At 39.6% G+C, this 17692-nt stretch overlaps 1 protein-coding gene across 3 annotated transcripts in view; it reads right to left on the bottom strand.

Annotated features, from left to right (window-relative positions):
- Positions 1–10946, bottom strand: part of GATB (glutamyl-tRNA amidotransferase subunit B) — a 90041-nt gene extending 79095 nt beyond the window's left edge. Inside the window, exons 1-2 of one of the 3 annotated variants that reach the window (XM_045465819.1) lie at positions 10734–10946; positions 8681–8831 (exon numbers count right to left, since the gene is read on the bottom strand). In XM_045465819.1, the coding sequence (XP_045321775.1) occupies positions 8681–8831; positions 10734–10909 (327 nt within the window). In that variant the 5' untranslated portion in view covers positions 10910–10946. The remainder of the gene's footprint in view (positions 1–8680; positions 8832–10733) is intronic. The other 2 variants (XM_045465804.1, XM_045465808.1) reach the window with 2 other exon arrangements.
- Between the last annotated feature and the right edge of the window lie 6746 nt (positions 10947–17692).

Here is a 17692-nt window from a genome sequence, read left to right as displayed (position 1 = left end):
TTTCTTTAAGGGCCAAGATCCCTTACGGTGCAACATGGCATACATGTTCAAGTATGAATCTCTAATATAAAGCATCATCTCTCCATCGTTTGTTAGTTTCCAGAGGGCAGGCATCATCTCAGATATATTGACATCATATCTTTCCCCCTCTTCCATTCTCTTCTTGCTAATAGTAATGCAGTTAACCCTTGAACAACATAGGTTTGAACTGTGCAAGTACACTTATATGTGGAATTTTTCTGACAAATACAGGAGAATATGACAAATAAATTTCCTTTGCTTATAATTTTCTTACTAACATTTTCTTTTCTAGAAGACTTATTATACAAATAACACATAATACATATAATCTACAAAATATGTGTTACTTGACTATTTATGTTATTAGTATGGTTTCTGGTCTACGGCAGGCTATTAGTAGATATGTTCTTGGGGAGTCAAAAGTTATATATGGATTTCTGACTCTGTGCCTCTAACCCCTGTGTTGTTTGGGGGTCAACTGTATATACTCTCGGGCATAAAAGAAAGTTTTGTAAAATATGGTAAACAATCTTCCAGTTTTCATTCCATAGCTGCCAGAGCCAATTCCAAACATCTTTGATATGTAAAACCTCAGATGCTTTTTTAGACAGGTTAATCCTGAGAAAAGAGGAGAATATTCTTGCTTACGCGTGGAAAACAGTTTTTTACAGCCCTTTCCCCTGTTCTGGAAACAACAGACATTTACAGTTACTAGGGGGCTCGGTGTTATGTACAGATAAGAGCTTTCAAACAAGGAAAACAAGAGCAGAGTCACTAGTTCCTAATTAATCTAATTGTGGCGCAGCCTGATTATCAGAAGTAGCTATCTACTGGCCATAGCTGAGCAACCTACTAGCTGGCATCAACAGAAGCAGAATGTTCTCTTTGCTTTCTCCTGCATAGGGATTGACACTAGGAGGGGGCAAGCATTTCAAGTAACAGACTGAAGGGTTGGTGGGTGGGTGGGTCCAAGCAGGTTTGCACAAGCACAAATTTCAAACAAACTTGATGAAATCTCACCCTTACTAGAAACATTTGCAAATTACAAGAGTTGTAAATTTGACATTTTATCAAACAAATATGTTTTCTTTCCTATTGTTCTTCCCATTTCACATCTCATAAAAGTATTATAAGTAGAGAAGTCGAGATGACACTGATAAGTAGGAAATAGTAAACTCTAGGAAGATAACCTAAGATTCGCTTAAGTTCTATAGATGAATAATTATTCAATAAGTTAAGGAAGATTCTATACCAGAGTAAGAGGTTTTACTAGGTCAAAGTAATGAGTGAGGCTGAATCCCTGCTAATAAAAACAAAGAATGCTGTCCTTAGTTTAGCTGTAATCCTGACTATAAGCAAGAAAATGGGCTGAATGACCTTTTCAGTCTGAAGATTTATGATGGGATTCCATATAATTCTAAAACTAACGGTAAAATAAGAAGATAAAATGCCTGTGGTCCTAAGAAACATTCAGAAGAGTCATCAATCAGAATAGGGGCAGGGGGCTGGGGTTGTAACCACTGGTCAAAATAGCAGCCTAAGTGATAGATAGCTGGGAGTACAGATACACTGGGGTTGGAGGGGACATGGTGGATGAAAACAAGTACTGTATCTATATACACAGACATACATAAATGTATAAATTTATAAATACACACACACACACACACACACACACAGCTAAGTTCAAAAGCCAGAAAGGAAACTGGGGTTCCATGGCAGTAGTGGAGCTTAAAGCCATGTATCACCCAAGGGTCACTATAAGAGATAGGATGGCAAAGGGGTTACAGGTTTGAACTTGGAAGGCAGACTACTGGGTTTGTATCTAGCTTCTCCACTTACTTTCTAATTGGGATGATGACGAGAACTGTCTGATATAGTTATTATGAGATTAAAAAAGGTTAACACAGGGGCGCCTGGGTGGCGCAGTCGGTTAAGCGTCCGACTTCAGCCAGGTCATGATCTCGCGGTCCGTGAGTTCGAGCCCCGCGTCAGGCTCTGGGCTGATGGCTCAGAGCCTGGAGCCTGTTTCCGATTCTGTGTCTCCCTCTCTCTCTGCGCCTCCCCCGTTCATGCTCTGTCTCTCTCTGTCCCAAAAATAAATAAACGTTGAAAAAAAAAAAAAAAGGTTAACACATATGAAGAAGGCACCTCGAACAGTCCCTGCCACATACCATGCACTCGGTAAATGTCAGTTGATTTTACTACTATCATTATTGTTCACCAGGCGGAGAGGATACCAGATGTTGGCCACTTAAAGCCCCTCCCCGCCAACCCTCACCCCTGCCCTAGGAGCAAAAGTCGAGGTTGTGAGACACCTGGGGCAGGGAGATGGGAACCACAAAATCCTGGTCCAGGCAGAAAATGTTCTGCCACCAACTGTAGGAGTGGATATGGAAGAGGCCACCTGCCTCAAGGCCAAAGTGAAAAGAAAGTGTTGAGAAATCAGGGCCCCTGGACCTGTACCTAGCATGGGTGTGGCTTGAATGTTGGCACTATCCAAGCTGAGCGATATTCAGGAGCTGACAAAGTAACATGGAAACAGTTTGTTTAATAAAGCCCAATGGGCCTTGGTAGAGGCCGCCATGAATTCATCCCGCAGAGATACCTCCACAATCCAGGGTAGAGTCTTCAAGTGGAAAAATCATACTGGGTACTGAGCAGAATAAATAAAAACAAATCCACACCTAGACATGTTCTGGCTACAGCTATCAGAGAAAAAAATCAGATTACTTACAAAGGATGCAGACTTCTCATCAGCAATAATAGATGCCTGAGGACAATGGAATCATGTCTTCAGTGTGCTGAGGGGAAATAACTGTCAACTTAGAATTCTGTGCTATCATTCAAGAGCTAGAAACGACTGGAGGCACAGAAAAACTGAGAGACTGAATCACCCACAGACCCAGAATGCAAGGGATACTGACTCAGGCAGGAAAGAGCTCCAAAAAGAAGTGTGAGATGTAAGAAACAGTGTTTGCTAGGAAAGGGAAAAACCAGATGGGAGATTCCTCAACCTTCCACAACCCAAACTAAAAAGTTGCCTTTACACATGGGTTGGAGGGACCATCTTCCGCGAGATTACAGATGGAAAGCTGTCTTTCTTCCTGTGCTCTGAAGATACTTCTTGCTTTCTCAGGAACCTGATTCTATCAATAATTTCCTCTCATCTATATGTTACTACTTTACAACTAACTTTTAGTTGTTTAACAATTTATTACAGGCAGGTATTTTGAAATAATTTATAATGAAAACCAGCAGCTCTTGCTGCCCTCACCCGCCAGTCCTGTTCCCTGGCAGCACCACTTTCAGATCTTTGAGCTGTCTTGTCATATTTATCTTCCTATTTTTAAGTAATATGCAGTGCCAGGGGACCTTTGGAAAAATCCATCACCTGCTGGCCAAGGCTGCTGGCCATTTGCCAAGTGACAATCCTTCCTTCATCTGGGAAAAAGACAGAGTTGATAGCTGTCCTAATGACACAGTGTTCTTGTTTTAGAACATGGAGCCCCAAGACTTGGCCAATTTCATTCCTACGAGATAATTTTTTTTTTTAGTGTTTATTTATTTTGAGAGAGAGGGAGAGGGAGAGAGAGAGCGAGCGAGAGCGCGCGAGCGCGCAAGCAGGAGATGTGCAGAGGGACAGGGAGGGAGAATCCCAAACAGGTTCTGCACTGTCAGCATGCGGCCCGACATGGGGCTCAAACCCACAAACCTGAGCCAAAACCAAAAGTCGGACGCCTGACTGAACCACCCAGGTGCCCCCCAGGAGATAATTTAAATAAAGTTATAAGGCAAGATATTTTGCAGTATTTTTATCTTACTTTGCCTCTTAGAATTTACCCATGCTTCCTATTTTACTACATTTCTATTCAGGAACAAAATATGCCACTCTTCAGTCCAATCCCATGGTGAGCTGAGTAATGTTAAAGTCTAACAAGTCAAACTGGTAGGTAGGTAGGTCACTTCACCTCCAGGAAAGCACATACTCCCACGACATGCATAAATTTGGGTATGAATAATCTAGAATATAGATGAGCCTGTTCCTCCTAAAAGCATGGTAAGGATGGGAATCACAGGTAGGGAGTGTGGGGGGGAGTCTGTCACTATTTGGACTTTGGGAACAAAAAAGATATTTCACTAGCAGAAGGCTGAGAAACCAGCAGAGGTTAATATTTGATTATTTAATATTACTTTTATATAAAATTTCTTAATACGTCATTGAAAACCCTTTTGACTAATCTGTCTCTTGAGAACTCTAAATTTTTCACTCATTGCCTTATTTGTAAAAATCAAAAAAAAAAAAAAAAAAAAAGAGAATAAAAGCCAAAAAAACAAAAACAAAAACCAATCTACCAACTTAGGGCCTGGAAAGCAGAAAGGGGTCTCCCTGAATCTGTGACCAAAACTGTTCCTAGAGTATATTCTTACTTTTTTCTTGCCTTATCAATTTGGAATGTGACTTCTGATAATGGTAGATAAGAATTTAGTTCTTTTATTTCCCCAAATCCTAGTTATATCAGCTTTTGTTAAATCAGTAGTTGGTTCTTCTATTATTATTAAGTAAATGGGTTTCTCGGCTAAGCTGTTAAGTATACTATGATCACATTTCCTTTCTTGAACACTGTGTTTTTTTGGAGTTGACAAGTCTTTATTTCATTATTTGCTTCATATTTTTCACTTTACTTATTGCTTATTATTCTCAAAGACTCTATATGTAAAATCTTGTATCTACACAAACATCAGATATTTGCTATTCCCACCCAGCTACCCATTCTTTCTCGAAATGGCTCTGTTCTGGAGCCATCCATCCTGCTGTCCCACCAGATTCCCTGGGGCCTGCTGCAGGGCTGGCAATCTAGAACCTCTCCATTACTCCAGTAGGTTTTCATGATAGTAAAAGGCCAAGTTTTTGAGAACCTGTCTGAAAATATTATTATTCTACTGTCACAGTTGATAGTGGATACAGAATTCTAAATTAGAACCATTTTTTTCTAAGATTTTTTTTTAAGATACCATTTCATTCTCTTCCAGTTTTAAGTACTGCTTCTAAGAATTCTGATGACTTTACGGGGTGCCTGGGTGGCCCAGTCCGTTAAGCATCTGACTCTTGATCTCGGCTCACATCATGATCCCACGGTTTGTGAGTTTGAGCCCTGCCTTGGGCTGTACGCTGACAGCAAGGAGCCTGCTTAGAATTCTTTCTCTTTCTCTCTCTGCCCCTCTCCCACTCATTCTCTTTCTCTCTCTCTCTCCCAAATAAATAAACCTTTAAAAATTAAAAAAAAAATAGAAGTCTGATGACTTTCTGATTCCCAGTCCTTTGCACGTGACCTTTCTTTTCTTTTTTATGTAAGTTCCAGTATCTTACCTCTATTCCAGGCGTTCCTACACTTCACGATGACATGCCTGTATGTGAGACTCTTTTTGTTCCTCGCACTGGGTCCTTGGCAGGCCCTTCCCATTTGAAGATTCAGGTCCTTCCGTTCTGGGAAATTAATCTGTGTTATTTGATAGTTTCTTCTTGTCTATGGTCTCTCTTCTGTCTTCTGGAACTTCTATGAATCAGATGTTGGACATCCTAGACTGATTCTCTAATCTTCTAATTTTATCCCCAACTGTCCAATTCACTGTATTTGTGTTACACTTTTTGGAAGATTTTCTTAACTTTATCTTCTAACTCTTCGGGATTTTTTTGTCATCATAATTTTAATTTCTTGGAGCTTTAGTTCTGATTATTTTTAAAAAGTACTATCATGCTCTTATCTCAAAGGTGCAGCTACCTTTTTTATCTGAGGATATTTATAAAAGCTTTTAATTTTTAAGGTATTCTTTTACCCTGTGCATTATCTGCTGCCTCTTATTTCTTTTAGTCTTTTTATTTGGGGCTGTCTCCATTATGTAGGAGAATCTCCTCAAAAGTCTAGTGATTTTTGGCCATCGGTCTGTATTTTGAAGTAGGGTACTAAAATGCCGGTGGCCTGCATTCTAGGATGATCAGGTGACCACGCAGTTTTGTTTATAGAGACCCCTACCACTCCAAGTTTCAGTATCTGAAGCTCTTCATTCCAGGGACATGTAATCTCCAAACAAGTTCCTGCAAATTCCTGCTTGGGGAAGGGGAGTGATGGCTATACAAGGTTGCCTGAGGTCCCCAAACAGTGTAGAGAAAAGCACTGGGCAGGCCCTGGAGTCTAGAGTGTAGACAATCTCTAACATCAGTGCCTTTCCTCTGCCTGGGGTCCCAGGGAGAATGTGTTACCAGTTGAATTGTTCCTAAAACTATAGATTCCTGTGGGGGGTGGGGCAGCTACAGAGGGTCAGAGGAGAGGACGTTAAGTCTAACTGCTCCATATCCAGACTCAGAATCAATCCCTTGTTTCCACCTCTCCCTGGCCTTCCACAATAATTAAGGATCCCACATCCTGACCACTTCTGAGGCTACGAAGGGCATGCCGTCTCACTCCTCACTAGCGGCCCTTTCTTGGGTTATACTTAGTTCAGCTCTGCTAAGTCAGTCCCTCCTCCATCTACCATCTCTCATGTACTCTGGTCTCCCATTCTCTAATAGGTTTATAACTTTTAAATTCTTTTACTGTAATTTCAGTGGGGTTTCTTTGGGGTAGGGAGAGAGACCGATTATAATGCATATGTTCAAGCCTCTTTAACTGTTTTTAGCTCTTCTTCATTGGTTCCTCATCAGCATTTTTAAAAATTTTATTTTATTGCAGTAAGAATACTTATGATGAAATCTACCTTCTTAACACAGTTTTTAAGTATGGAATATCTTATTGTTGACTATAAGTCATACATATTTAAGTATTCTCAAATCTCTCCAATATTAAGAAAAACAGGACTAATAAAAATTTTGCCCTTGATTTCATGTCTGCTTTCACCCACTTAAATGTCCCAAACACCTTCACTGTTTTCTTCCTATGCTTATCACTGGGCAAGCACCTTCTTCTTTGGTGTATAGCAAGAAGTCTTTCAAAGCATGTTGACATTTTAGTTATTTTAAATTGTCTCTAATATTTGACCACATTTAGCCACAAATGAAAGCCTATTTATAGAAAACATACCTATCTGCAAATAGATCTATTTCTAAATGTGAACTATAATAAATACTTTGTTGGATTCTGTATTCCCAGCTGCAAAAACCTAGAAAGAAATCAGAGGTTATGTGCAGCCTCTTGATAATGAACTACCATATGGTGAAAAAAAGTTTTGAGCTCAGAAGGAAAAAAGGAGAGGTGTTATGAACTGCTTTCCATTTCACTTGTCTGAACAGATATTACTCTATTTCTACTATATCTGCATCTCTGCCCAAACAGGAACTCATACGTTTGTAACTGACAAATTGTCTCTTCCCAAACAAAAATTATTTTTCCACAGATACTCTAAGCCGGAGGGAGGGAGGGACAGACATCCCTTTATCTGTCTTTCCTCCAGAAAGACCCAACAGCAAATCAAAGGTGAGCCTGGATAGGGTTTGCAGGGATGGGAGTCCTCCACAACAAAAAGCACAAGTAAGAGACACTGCCCAGTAGAATCAAAGCCCTGCCCAGTAGAATCATAGCAGGCACATTGGAGGCACTGCCCATAACCATCTACTCTGGACAGTGACTCTGAGAAAAGTAAACCTCCATCTCTGCAAGTCTGCCAATGGTCACATCAACCAGCGTTCACTTGTATTCACATGTTAGACAGTGCAGAATTCACCCATCCTTCCCTCTCCCTGCCAGTTCCCACCATCTATCTATACACACTCCCTCCAAGGATGGCAGGAAATCCCACACCCAGTCGATATTGTATGTCCCGCACAGACTATGATTTATTGATTACCTCAAATATTCATATTGTTCCTTCCATCCTTTTCTTAAAAATCCAGTTAACTGTATGAAATTATATGATAACAATCTTGCTGACTGAGTACACTGGACCTAGTCATTCCCTGGGTTTAAGTGAAAGTGAGTAAATAAGTAGTTAATTCAATGTATACCGTGGTTGACTTTTTCTACTATTGACCACTTAATTTTCAATAATCACAATCATTATGAACCTTACACTATAATATCATGTGACATATGTTGTTTTCCGTGACCAGACTCCTTCTCCTCCTTCATTTACCCAACTCCTATCTGGCTTCTCAGATACCTCAGACACCACCTGTTTCAACAAGCTTTCCAATCATACTCATACCCCAATTTCTCACAATAATCCTTCTCTTACAAAATTAGATATCCCCACTCTGGGTCCCAAAACCATGTCCTTCATATTGCCTTCACAGGCATAATCACACACTACTCTACTTGTTTATAAGACACTTCTCCCCACCTAGTCTTTAAACTCCTCAAAGGCAAGGAATGCCCCTCATCTTTATGTTCCAGTTCATAGCACAGGGTCTGGTATTTAGTAGACATTTAAAAATGTGTGTGAAATGAGTGAATACATGTATGAATAAATGGATGACGTTTAGATTTAGAAACAGAATTACAGAGATGGGTCTTTAGAAAACATTTAGTTCATCCTACTTCACTCCAAATCCCTAAACAAGTACTTTCTAAGAATTGTGCCAAGATGTTAAAACAAGGAAATCATTATCTACGTCCAATAAAACATAAGCATTTTCTAATGAAATATGATTAAACAAAAACCTTACCGGCAGAGTTCCAGGCAGAGATGCATCAAAAAAAGATACCAAAGAATTTGGAGGTGCTGCAAAGTGGACTTGAGATCCAGAGAAGAGTTTAGAGTTGGAGGCAATCTGGGCATGAATTTCCAAACCTACCACAGCTGCCCATTTGTGTTCACTAAAGAGAAAAAAATAATGGTTAAGAAGTAGTTGGATCTGCAACTATGCATGAATTTCTACAACCCTAAACCATACGTATTAATTTCATATTTTTTTAACTTATTAAAATTTTAGATCCTTATATTTAGAAATATGTCATATTGTATTGATCACTGAATCAAAAGCAATCCATAGTGAACATCTACAAGACCAGCAAGATAAAATGCATTTACAACATGGCATAAGGAAACTCATTGTACAGAGGAAGGTGATGAAGAAACAATTTGGCATCCTGAAACAATTTAGAAATGGGTATCACGTGACATCTGCTTGGCTGACTTCAGTGAAAAGCAGCATTTTCTACATTAACTGTCTTTCCCAATTAATGACTCAGTAAATGAAAGCTGATCTTGCAAATATTTTAGAATTAACATAAACATTATGCTTTTACTTCTAGAGAAATAATGATAAATAGTTGTACATCTTATTTAAAAAGGAAGGGAAATTCTCCATCATGCTTTGAATTCATTGTATAACAATGGCTTGCAAGTAAAATGGTAAGAGTGACACAGATATAATAAATCATCACTAAATCATACTTTTCCTGGGAATTTTGTGCAAATGAAAACATTAAACTGTAAGATGTGGCTTTGTTTTTTTTCAATTCCCCAGATACAGTTTCAGGTTCCTGTTTGTTTATGCTTGATTGCTATCAAAATCTAAGAAGCTGTTAAATGCTATAATAATCTCTATCTGGCCACTCCTACTCTATTGGGTCTATATGAGCATTCCATACACAAATCTCTCCAGGTTCTTGTAAGTGTGCTTATTCCTTCTGAAATCATACATCCGGGACAATGCATGTTTACACATACTCCTCCCATGTTCTGTTCCTATTCTGCTTTGCTCCCAAGCAATTTCCTATATTATCTAGGTTTTTGTTTGCATGTATTGGGTTTTGTTCCAATCACTTCAACACAAGTTCTCTACCTATAGTACTGTGAGAAGATTAAGTCCTTCCTTTTAAAGTTTGGAAGCGCTGCCTGCTACAGAGAGGAATTAAATGAAACACTCATCAGAAAGTCTGCATTTGCTAAAACATTACTCAAAAGTTTTTTTTTTTTTTTTAAGTTTCATTACATGACAGAAAAAATACTTTCCATTTACAGTCGGACGATCTAATTTATAAAAGGAATAGAAGTTGAACGTTTCTGGACATTTTCCTTCTGCCGCTCCAACAGAAATGCAAATATAATGCCAACTTAACTGTCTCAAAGGATATAGTGATTACCAAACACGTGCCTTCTGTTTCTGTATTTAAAAAGAAACTACTTAAGTCTTATAAAGTATAAACAGCTGTTTAGAGGCTATTTAACAAACGAAGCAAAGCTCTCTAATCAGAAGGAAGATCTCTTGTATTGGCTGCATCCTCCTAGGTCTAGAAAACGTTCAACATTAAACACCTCCACAGATAGGTGGAGTTTTCTGACAATATTAAGCCACCACCATCCAGAGCTTGTAGGTAAAGGATCCCTCTCTACTTTGAAAACATTTCTCCCACAGTAGCGCTAAATAAATGTCAGCTAAATAAGATCCCGCTTATTGTCACGGACCCCACTGGTAGTGCTATTAGTAAAGTGACTGAATCCGCACTTCGGTGTGTGTAGTTTTACATTCAAGAAAACACCTGCGATTTTACACTCGCGAATTCCTCAAATATGCTTATCTATTTGATGATTTAGTGCGGAGGCGAGGCTGACAGAGGGCTCGTGTTGCTCTTTCATTTAGGTTTCAGGTTATAGTCCAACCCCCCCGCCCACAAAACGCCTAGACTGAAGCCAGGCTGTAGTGGCCACCACCTCCCCACTCCGGCAGTCCCACCTCACACCTAAGTGGGCAGTAATGGTATGAAATAGTATACCCTTTACTTGACTTCTGGGCCGTGAGGAGGGGCTGCTGAGCCACGAAGCTCTGTCCCCTTTTCCCGCTGGACGTGAACCCACTCGCGGCCCCTCTTCCGTGGCGAGAACCGCTGTCAATGCAGGCTAAAGCCCAACACCTTCCAAGGCAGCACCCGCGCAGCATGGGCGCCGCCATTGCCCCGCCAGAGTCCTGGTCAGGTGACACAGCTTTCCTCTGCCGCGAGGCTCTCTGGGAAGCGTAGTTCTAGAAATGGATAAAACTCCTTAGCCTCACACCGGAAGACTACTATTCCCAGTGAGCACTGCTACTCGAAGGCTGCCGGAACTCTGGCGGGGAGGGGAGGGAAGGAGAACTAGAGGAGAGGGTGGGAGGGTTTCTGGGTCGGGAGGTGTGACTCCTCCTAGCGGGGAGTTGGAGAGGTTTGTGTCTGGGAGTGCCTAGATGAGTTAGAGTAAGAGCAGGTGGTGCCGGAGATCCAAAGCTAAGAAACCTGGGCGGGATCTTATACCTCAGTTAACCTTAACAGCTGAAGTAAATGAACTTGACATCTCCGCGAAGACTTCCTGAGGTTCCAAACTCACTCAGTTATTTTCTCTATTTACTCTGCCCGTTCACACACTAATTTGTGCATTAATGCCACGAATACTCACTTGGGTGCCTACTTATATGCCAGGCACAGTTCTTAGGCACTGACGATAAAGGAATGAGGAAGACATTTACGTCCACTATTCTCGTGGGACTTACGTTATTGGGAGAGAAGCTATACAGAAAAGTTAACGAAACTAGGATACTTTCATGTAGGTAATAAGTGCTGTATTTAAGGAGAGGTGCTTGGAGACAAACAGACCTAGATTGTACCTTCAGGTACATTTTTATTTTCCTTTTTGTTCTTGCTGAGTATTTGAAACACTTTATCTTACATGAGAAAAAGCCTTAATAGATACCATCATCCCAAAGGACTTCTTTGAAACTCAAACCCTTTCTGAAACTCTCACTGATTTCTTGTGTTTGAGCACACAATTCAGCCATTCTGTATTATTCACCCTATTTTATTTATTTTTTTTAAATGTTTTAAACGTTTATTTATTTTTGAGACAGGGAGAGACAGCATGAACGGGAGAGGGTCAGAGAGAGAGGGAGACACAGAATCTGAAACAGGCTCCAGGCTCTGAGCTGTCAGCACAGAGCCCGACGCGGGGCTCGAACTCATGGACCGTGAGATCATGACCTGAGCCGAAGTCGGATGCTTAACCGACTGAGCCACCCAGGCGCCCCTATTCACCCTATTTTAATTCTCTATATAGTGCTTATTATGACTATCTGATGTTTATCTTCTGTCTCCACAAGCTCCTTGAGAATGGGGAATTTGTCTTATTCAACAAAGTGTTTTCAGAGTACAAAGTAGACCCCTTAAAAATATTTGTTGAATGAAGTAGTGCAGTGTGGAAAATGTGTTTGACAAAGAATGGAGTGGATGCCCTTTAGAGTAGTAGTTGTTTAGGAGGGAGATGATGAAATAGTGTGGTGGTGGAGGCAAAGAGAAATTGACCTATGTGAGATAGATTTAGGAGGTAAGACTGAAGGACTTGGTGATGGATTAGATATGGTGGTGATAGAATAGGTGGGGTCAAGTAACTCCTGAATTTCTGGCTTGTGAAAATGGATGGCTGGTGGAGTTATTCACTGAGATAAAGAAACTAGAAAAGAAATAGGTTTGCAGGAAAACATGATTTTGGTTGCCTTGGAGACATACAAGAGGAGAAGTCAAGTAGGCATCATGGATGCCTGACTTTGAGTATGGAGCAGGGAAAAAGCTGCATACTCTGCATACCTCCCACTGGTAGATTTTCAATTATTGATAAATAACCTATTGATTAGACAGCTTTAACCTATGATCCATTTCCACCAATACTTTTGTACAACTGTGATATTTTATGCAGTTTAATCCCTCTATGGAGGCAATTTTAGTCATTCTCTTCAAAATGTCATTATTTACTTTTTCCATCTTTTCTGTTTTCCACCCATATCATTGATCCAAATTGCTACACTGGAAGTATTTATTCATGACCAAAATGAAAATGAGAGAAATGACAGAGACTGCAAAGTAGAGGAATAGATTTGTTCCAAAATTCATGGTTAATTATTGACCTTTCTATCAGATTCAGATCACTCTTCAGATTCATTAGTATCTCTCCTTTGAATTTCCATATTGCCCACCTTTTCTTTAGGTAAGTTTGTTTTCTCTTTCTCATTTAGTGCCTCAGATTTTTCTGGCCTAGATGGGGTGTCAGGGCAGTTGCTTCTGATCACAGCATGGTTCCATCTTTGATAGGAATGCAGAGGAAAGGGGAATCCTGTATCTCAGAAGTGAGCACAGGCATCTTTTAGCAAAAGAACAGCGGGATCCTTGCTACCTTGCCACTGGTAATGAGCATACTTAGGCAATTCATTCCCTAACACGAAGTGTTGGGGGTGTTTTGAAAACTACCATAAGAGAGAGCAGCACACTACTAGTGAAAATACTCATTTTATGGGCAAAATGCACATCTTTGTTTAGGAAGCAGTATTATACAGTGATAGCATGTCACTTCAGAGGCTCCTGCCCTACCACTAGAGGGAGAGACAATCCTCTGCATGCAAGTATATTTGCTTCCTTTCACAAATGGAAACCTTCCAGTCGGATGCATGTTACATAGCCCTTTCAAAATCCTACAAGAGCGATGGTTCCCTTGTCCCCCAAGATTATGTGTCATTTCCAGAAGTGCCCATTGGTTTCCTCAAGCATGGTCTGGTGTCTAGGAGGGCACTGTTTTCCAAGCACCCCTCCTGTTAGTCAGGTGCTCCTTAGTTAGTAGGTGCTCCCACCCAACCTCCTACCATGGGACCATTTCTTACCTTCTTCCTGCATGCCAAATCTGTTATCTGTCAGAACTCTTACTGACAGCACTCTAGCAGAGAGAGCTATTTTGGTTCCACCAAAAAGGTGGCTGTCATCTGGAAGACAGAGATTTTCATTTTCAAGAAGCTCAGAAGGTAGCAGGACAGGGTTTCGAGCAAAAACATTTTCTTAGGGAGAGTTTCTCAGCTCTTATTTTATTCACATAATTGACACAGTACAAATAAATTTAGAACAAGTTTTAAAAAAGATATGTAAGCCAGAGCAGGATTTTTGAGTTGTTACTTATAAATGGCAATAGTTAGAAAGTATGTCTAAAATAGCATGCTTGGTTTTGTTTAGTATTCTTCAGAGAGTCTTTGAATGTCAGAGTTGGATCAGACTGGCTTACCCCTGGGTTTGACTCAAAATCTCCAGGTATCTATATAAACACATTGATTTTTTACACACAAATCATCACCCCCAAATCTAAGTTGTGTTTGACTGTAATCACTCCCTTTCTCATCCTTCTGTTGGCTTGGGATGAGGGAAATGGTGTGAAAACATGGTGTCCTAGGATTTATGACTGCATGACTAATATGGGTACAATGTGAGAGGATGGTGCAAGTGGTTCTAATTTCTTAGAACCACTTGCATCATTTTTCACAATGAAGTAAACGATTTTAATGGAAACATTAAAATTCCAAGTAAAATTTAAAGGAGATAGTTTCCACTATTCACTTTGATAATGTATCACAGCAATGTATCTCAAAATTTCTTTGTATATAATTTTGAAACTTAAAGTTGTGTTAACCAATTTATTCTTTGATAACTACTTTTCCCCGTGGAAACAAAATAGTGCTTTAAAGACGTTTAGCAGACTGATAAACAAAATGCCCCTTGTTGTCTAACGGAGCTGGCTGTAGTATTTCTTAACACAGTTGTGAGTTTAGTTCCTCTGTGGGACTATTAGTTTCTATCTGTTCTATGGCTATAGTGCCCAGCCTGCTCTCTTAAATTTTGTGTTATGTGGTAAGGAGGAAGGGTAGCTAGGTAAGTATAAATTCTCTAAGAAAAAAAATTAACTTAGAATGATGTACATATGACAGAAATTGACAGCATTATTTTCATGTAAGAAGAACACTGGCACGAGAAGGAAGAAGTCCTGTTTTTGAAAAGACATTCTGAAAATAGAAGTTTCCTTCTTAGAAAAACCACATTTTAAGATCCAGTTAGGTGTCATTAGGGGAAGAAGAAAGACAGGGAATAGGTACACGCTGGACAATTGGGAGAACAGGATTCATTTCCTTTTATTTTTACCATTAAGTCTTGATTCTGATAAAATACTGATGTGAAGGGAACAATTGCTTTCTCTAGAAGATTGCTTCAGGGCAAAGAAATCTATAACTTTTTCTTCCTTTCCAAGGCAGGGAAATAGAACACCCTGTCCAATGTCTTTGTAGAGATGAAGTGCCATCTGGGGAAGATGAGTCTAGAGCATAGCTGCTAATAGGCTTGCCTGGCCCATAAACTGTAATCTCTCCACTGGCTTTCCTTGTTTCTGGTCTCAAGGGACGGTTTGCTGTTTCCCCCGTCCTTTTCTAGAAATCTGACTAATCCTGGAAGCAAAGAGAAATTATGTGTAAGAAAGAAGTTCCACCTCTACATATCCCCATGACTCACCATTTACTTGAGAGAAGAGACTCCTGAGTCACAAGTAATGGGTAGTAGAACATGTTAAACACTGTGTCCCTGTAAACTATGTTCGGCATGTGGTAAGATTCCTGCTATGCACTAAGAAGCTGTCTCTTTTCTGTTTTGAAATTGGGTCTTTACCCTTCAAAGTTGCAGAGCTTATACACACACACACACACACACACACACACACACACACACACACACACTCTGAGTAATATCTTATTTCCAGATCATGTACCTATAATGATGAACAGCTTTTAAATTTCAAAACAGATGATTTTTTTTTTTTGTATGTCAGATGGTTCTCTTGATTTTAAGTCTGAAGATTTTAAGGAGTAAAGTATGAATTTTAAGAACTACTCCACCAAAGACACAGGAGCTCTGATGACAATTTTCCCTGAGTGAATGAAATCCTACTTGCTAATCGAAGGGAAGACGTATCAGACTCCACCAGGGTGGTATAGAAGGGAACAGAAAGGCTTATCTTACACATCCTGCCAGGTAATCCGTGTCATTACCTGTGAGTATCTGGACTGGGATCTCTACGTCTAGGCTGCCCTTGAACCAAGAATGGATGGGCTGCACAAAGCAATAAAAGCTGAAGTCTTGTTGGTGGCAGAGCCTTCAGGGCTCGCCACGGTTTAATGTATGGCCATTGAGAGGAGATTTAGTGCTCCATGAAGAGGTGCCAGATTGAATTAAAATCAAGCAGCTCAATTCAAACACATTAGCAATCAAATGATACAACTACTGAGATAAATGCAAAGAGAGAGACAGAAAGAAAATCCAGTGATTCATGAATACTAATTAAAGAGGGAAAGACCAACATAGACACTATTCTTGTCTCCTTGGAGTCCGACTCTAGATTTTAATTCACCAGTAAGATTCGATAATTTGACCCAACAGTGATTTCAGGTTGATGCTAATTCCACACTTAGACCAGCTTTGTTACTAAAACCCCTTTCGTACGTAGTTAAAGTGAAAAGAGATGATACTAAAAATGGGGCTGGATGCCACGTTTTTCAAAAGGCAAAGGAAATCAAGATTATATAAAATGCCACTCTAGCAAATAACAAGCCTAATATTCTGTGTTCCTTCTCTAAGCTATTATCTTTATTTTGGCTGCCATAGAACATTGATACGGTATTTCTGGGAAACATTTTGCAGTGATTCAGAGCCTGTGATTTTAAAAACTTTATATAGATTTATTCAATAAATGCATTACCTTCTATTTGCCACACTGAAACTCACATAATCTGTTGAAATGTTCTCACAATTTATGGGGGTCAGTTTGACATTTTACAGTCTCTCAGAGTTTAGTGTCCTTAGCAGATGCCAAAATGAAGACTCTTGGGTTTAGGAAAGAAAACAATTCGTCTTGCTTAGTTGTCCAGACTACCAACCATTTTAGGTGCCTGGGGCCTTTCTCTTGGGATCTATGACAAGAGGACATTCTGCTATGTAACAACCTCCCTTAGAGCAATTTTGTTTTCTAGAATAGTAGCTCACTTCCCTAAGGAAAACCAATATTTTGCTGTTGGCCTACATTGTTTATTGTTTTTTTTTTTAGAAACTTCAACTAGACTTTTCCTTATGCTCCTGTGTTTTCTTTCCCCAACAGAGATCTAAGGTGTCACTTATTTCAAAGTGATAATATCCATTTGTATTGGTTCTATTGTGCAGTGGATCACATGAACTGTGCTTCTTACTGTGTAATAGTCATTGTCCATGGAGTTGAAAAGTAAAATTGAGTATTTATATGTCTTGTGTTAGATTTCTATGGCACCTTTGACTCAAATGTTGTATTTACTCTTTCTTCTTTCGAAAGTGCTGTTATTTATTTTCACTTGTCAAAAAACAGCAAGTGTGGAAGTGATAATTTTCACTCTGAAATATAATGTTGCAAGACAGGTCAAATTACGGAAAATCAATTAGTTTTTATTACAAGAGTCCTGTATCCGAGGTCCTATTTTGTCTCTAGATACCATAGCTAATGTCTGATCCTCCCCAAAGCAAATGTTAGGAGAAAACCACCCAAGATTTTTTTTTTTTCTAAAGCAAAAAACAGATGAGGCCTAGGCATTTAATCTTGGGTAATTAAAATAGAGGCAGAAATAATTCCTCCTCTTCCTATACTTTAAAACCACGGACTCTTGAAAGAAGTTATCATTTACTTTCTGAGGCCTAAAATTTCCAAATACTACAACTGCTATATCCTACGATCTATGCCTTTTGATAGAAGATAAAGGCTATAATGTTCCCCAGGCTTGTGGTTTCATATATGTCTCATCACATCAAGAATTCTTTCTTCTCTGTTATCCTCTGATATAAAATAAACTAATAAGCTCAGTTAGACAAACATATCTAGGCCTTAAGTTTTCATT

The sequence above is a fragment of the Leopardus geoffroyi genome, chromosome B1 (genome assembly GCF_018350155.1).
Source record: "Leopardus geoffroyi isolate Oge1 chromosome B1, O.geoffroyi_Oge1_pat1.0, whole genome shotgun sequence".
NCBI lineage: Eukaryota > Metazoa > Chordata > Mammalia > Carnivora > Felidae > Leopardus > Leopardus geoffroyi.
Note: the sequence above shows the minus strand (reverse complement) of the source record. Positions and strands in the feature narration are given on the sequence as shown.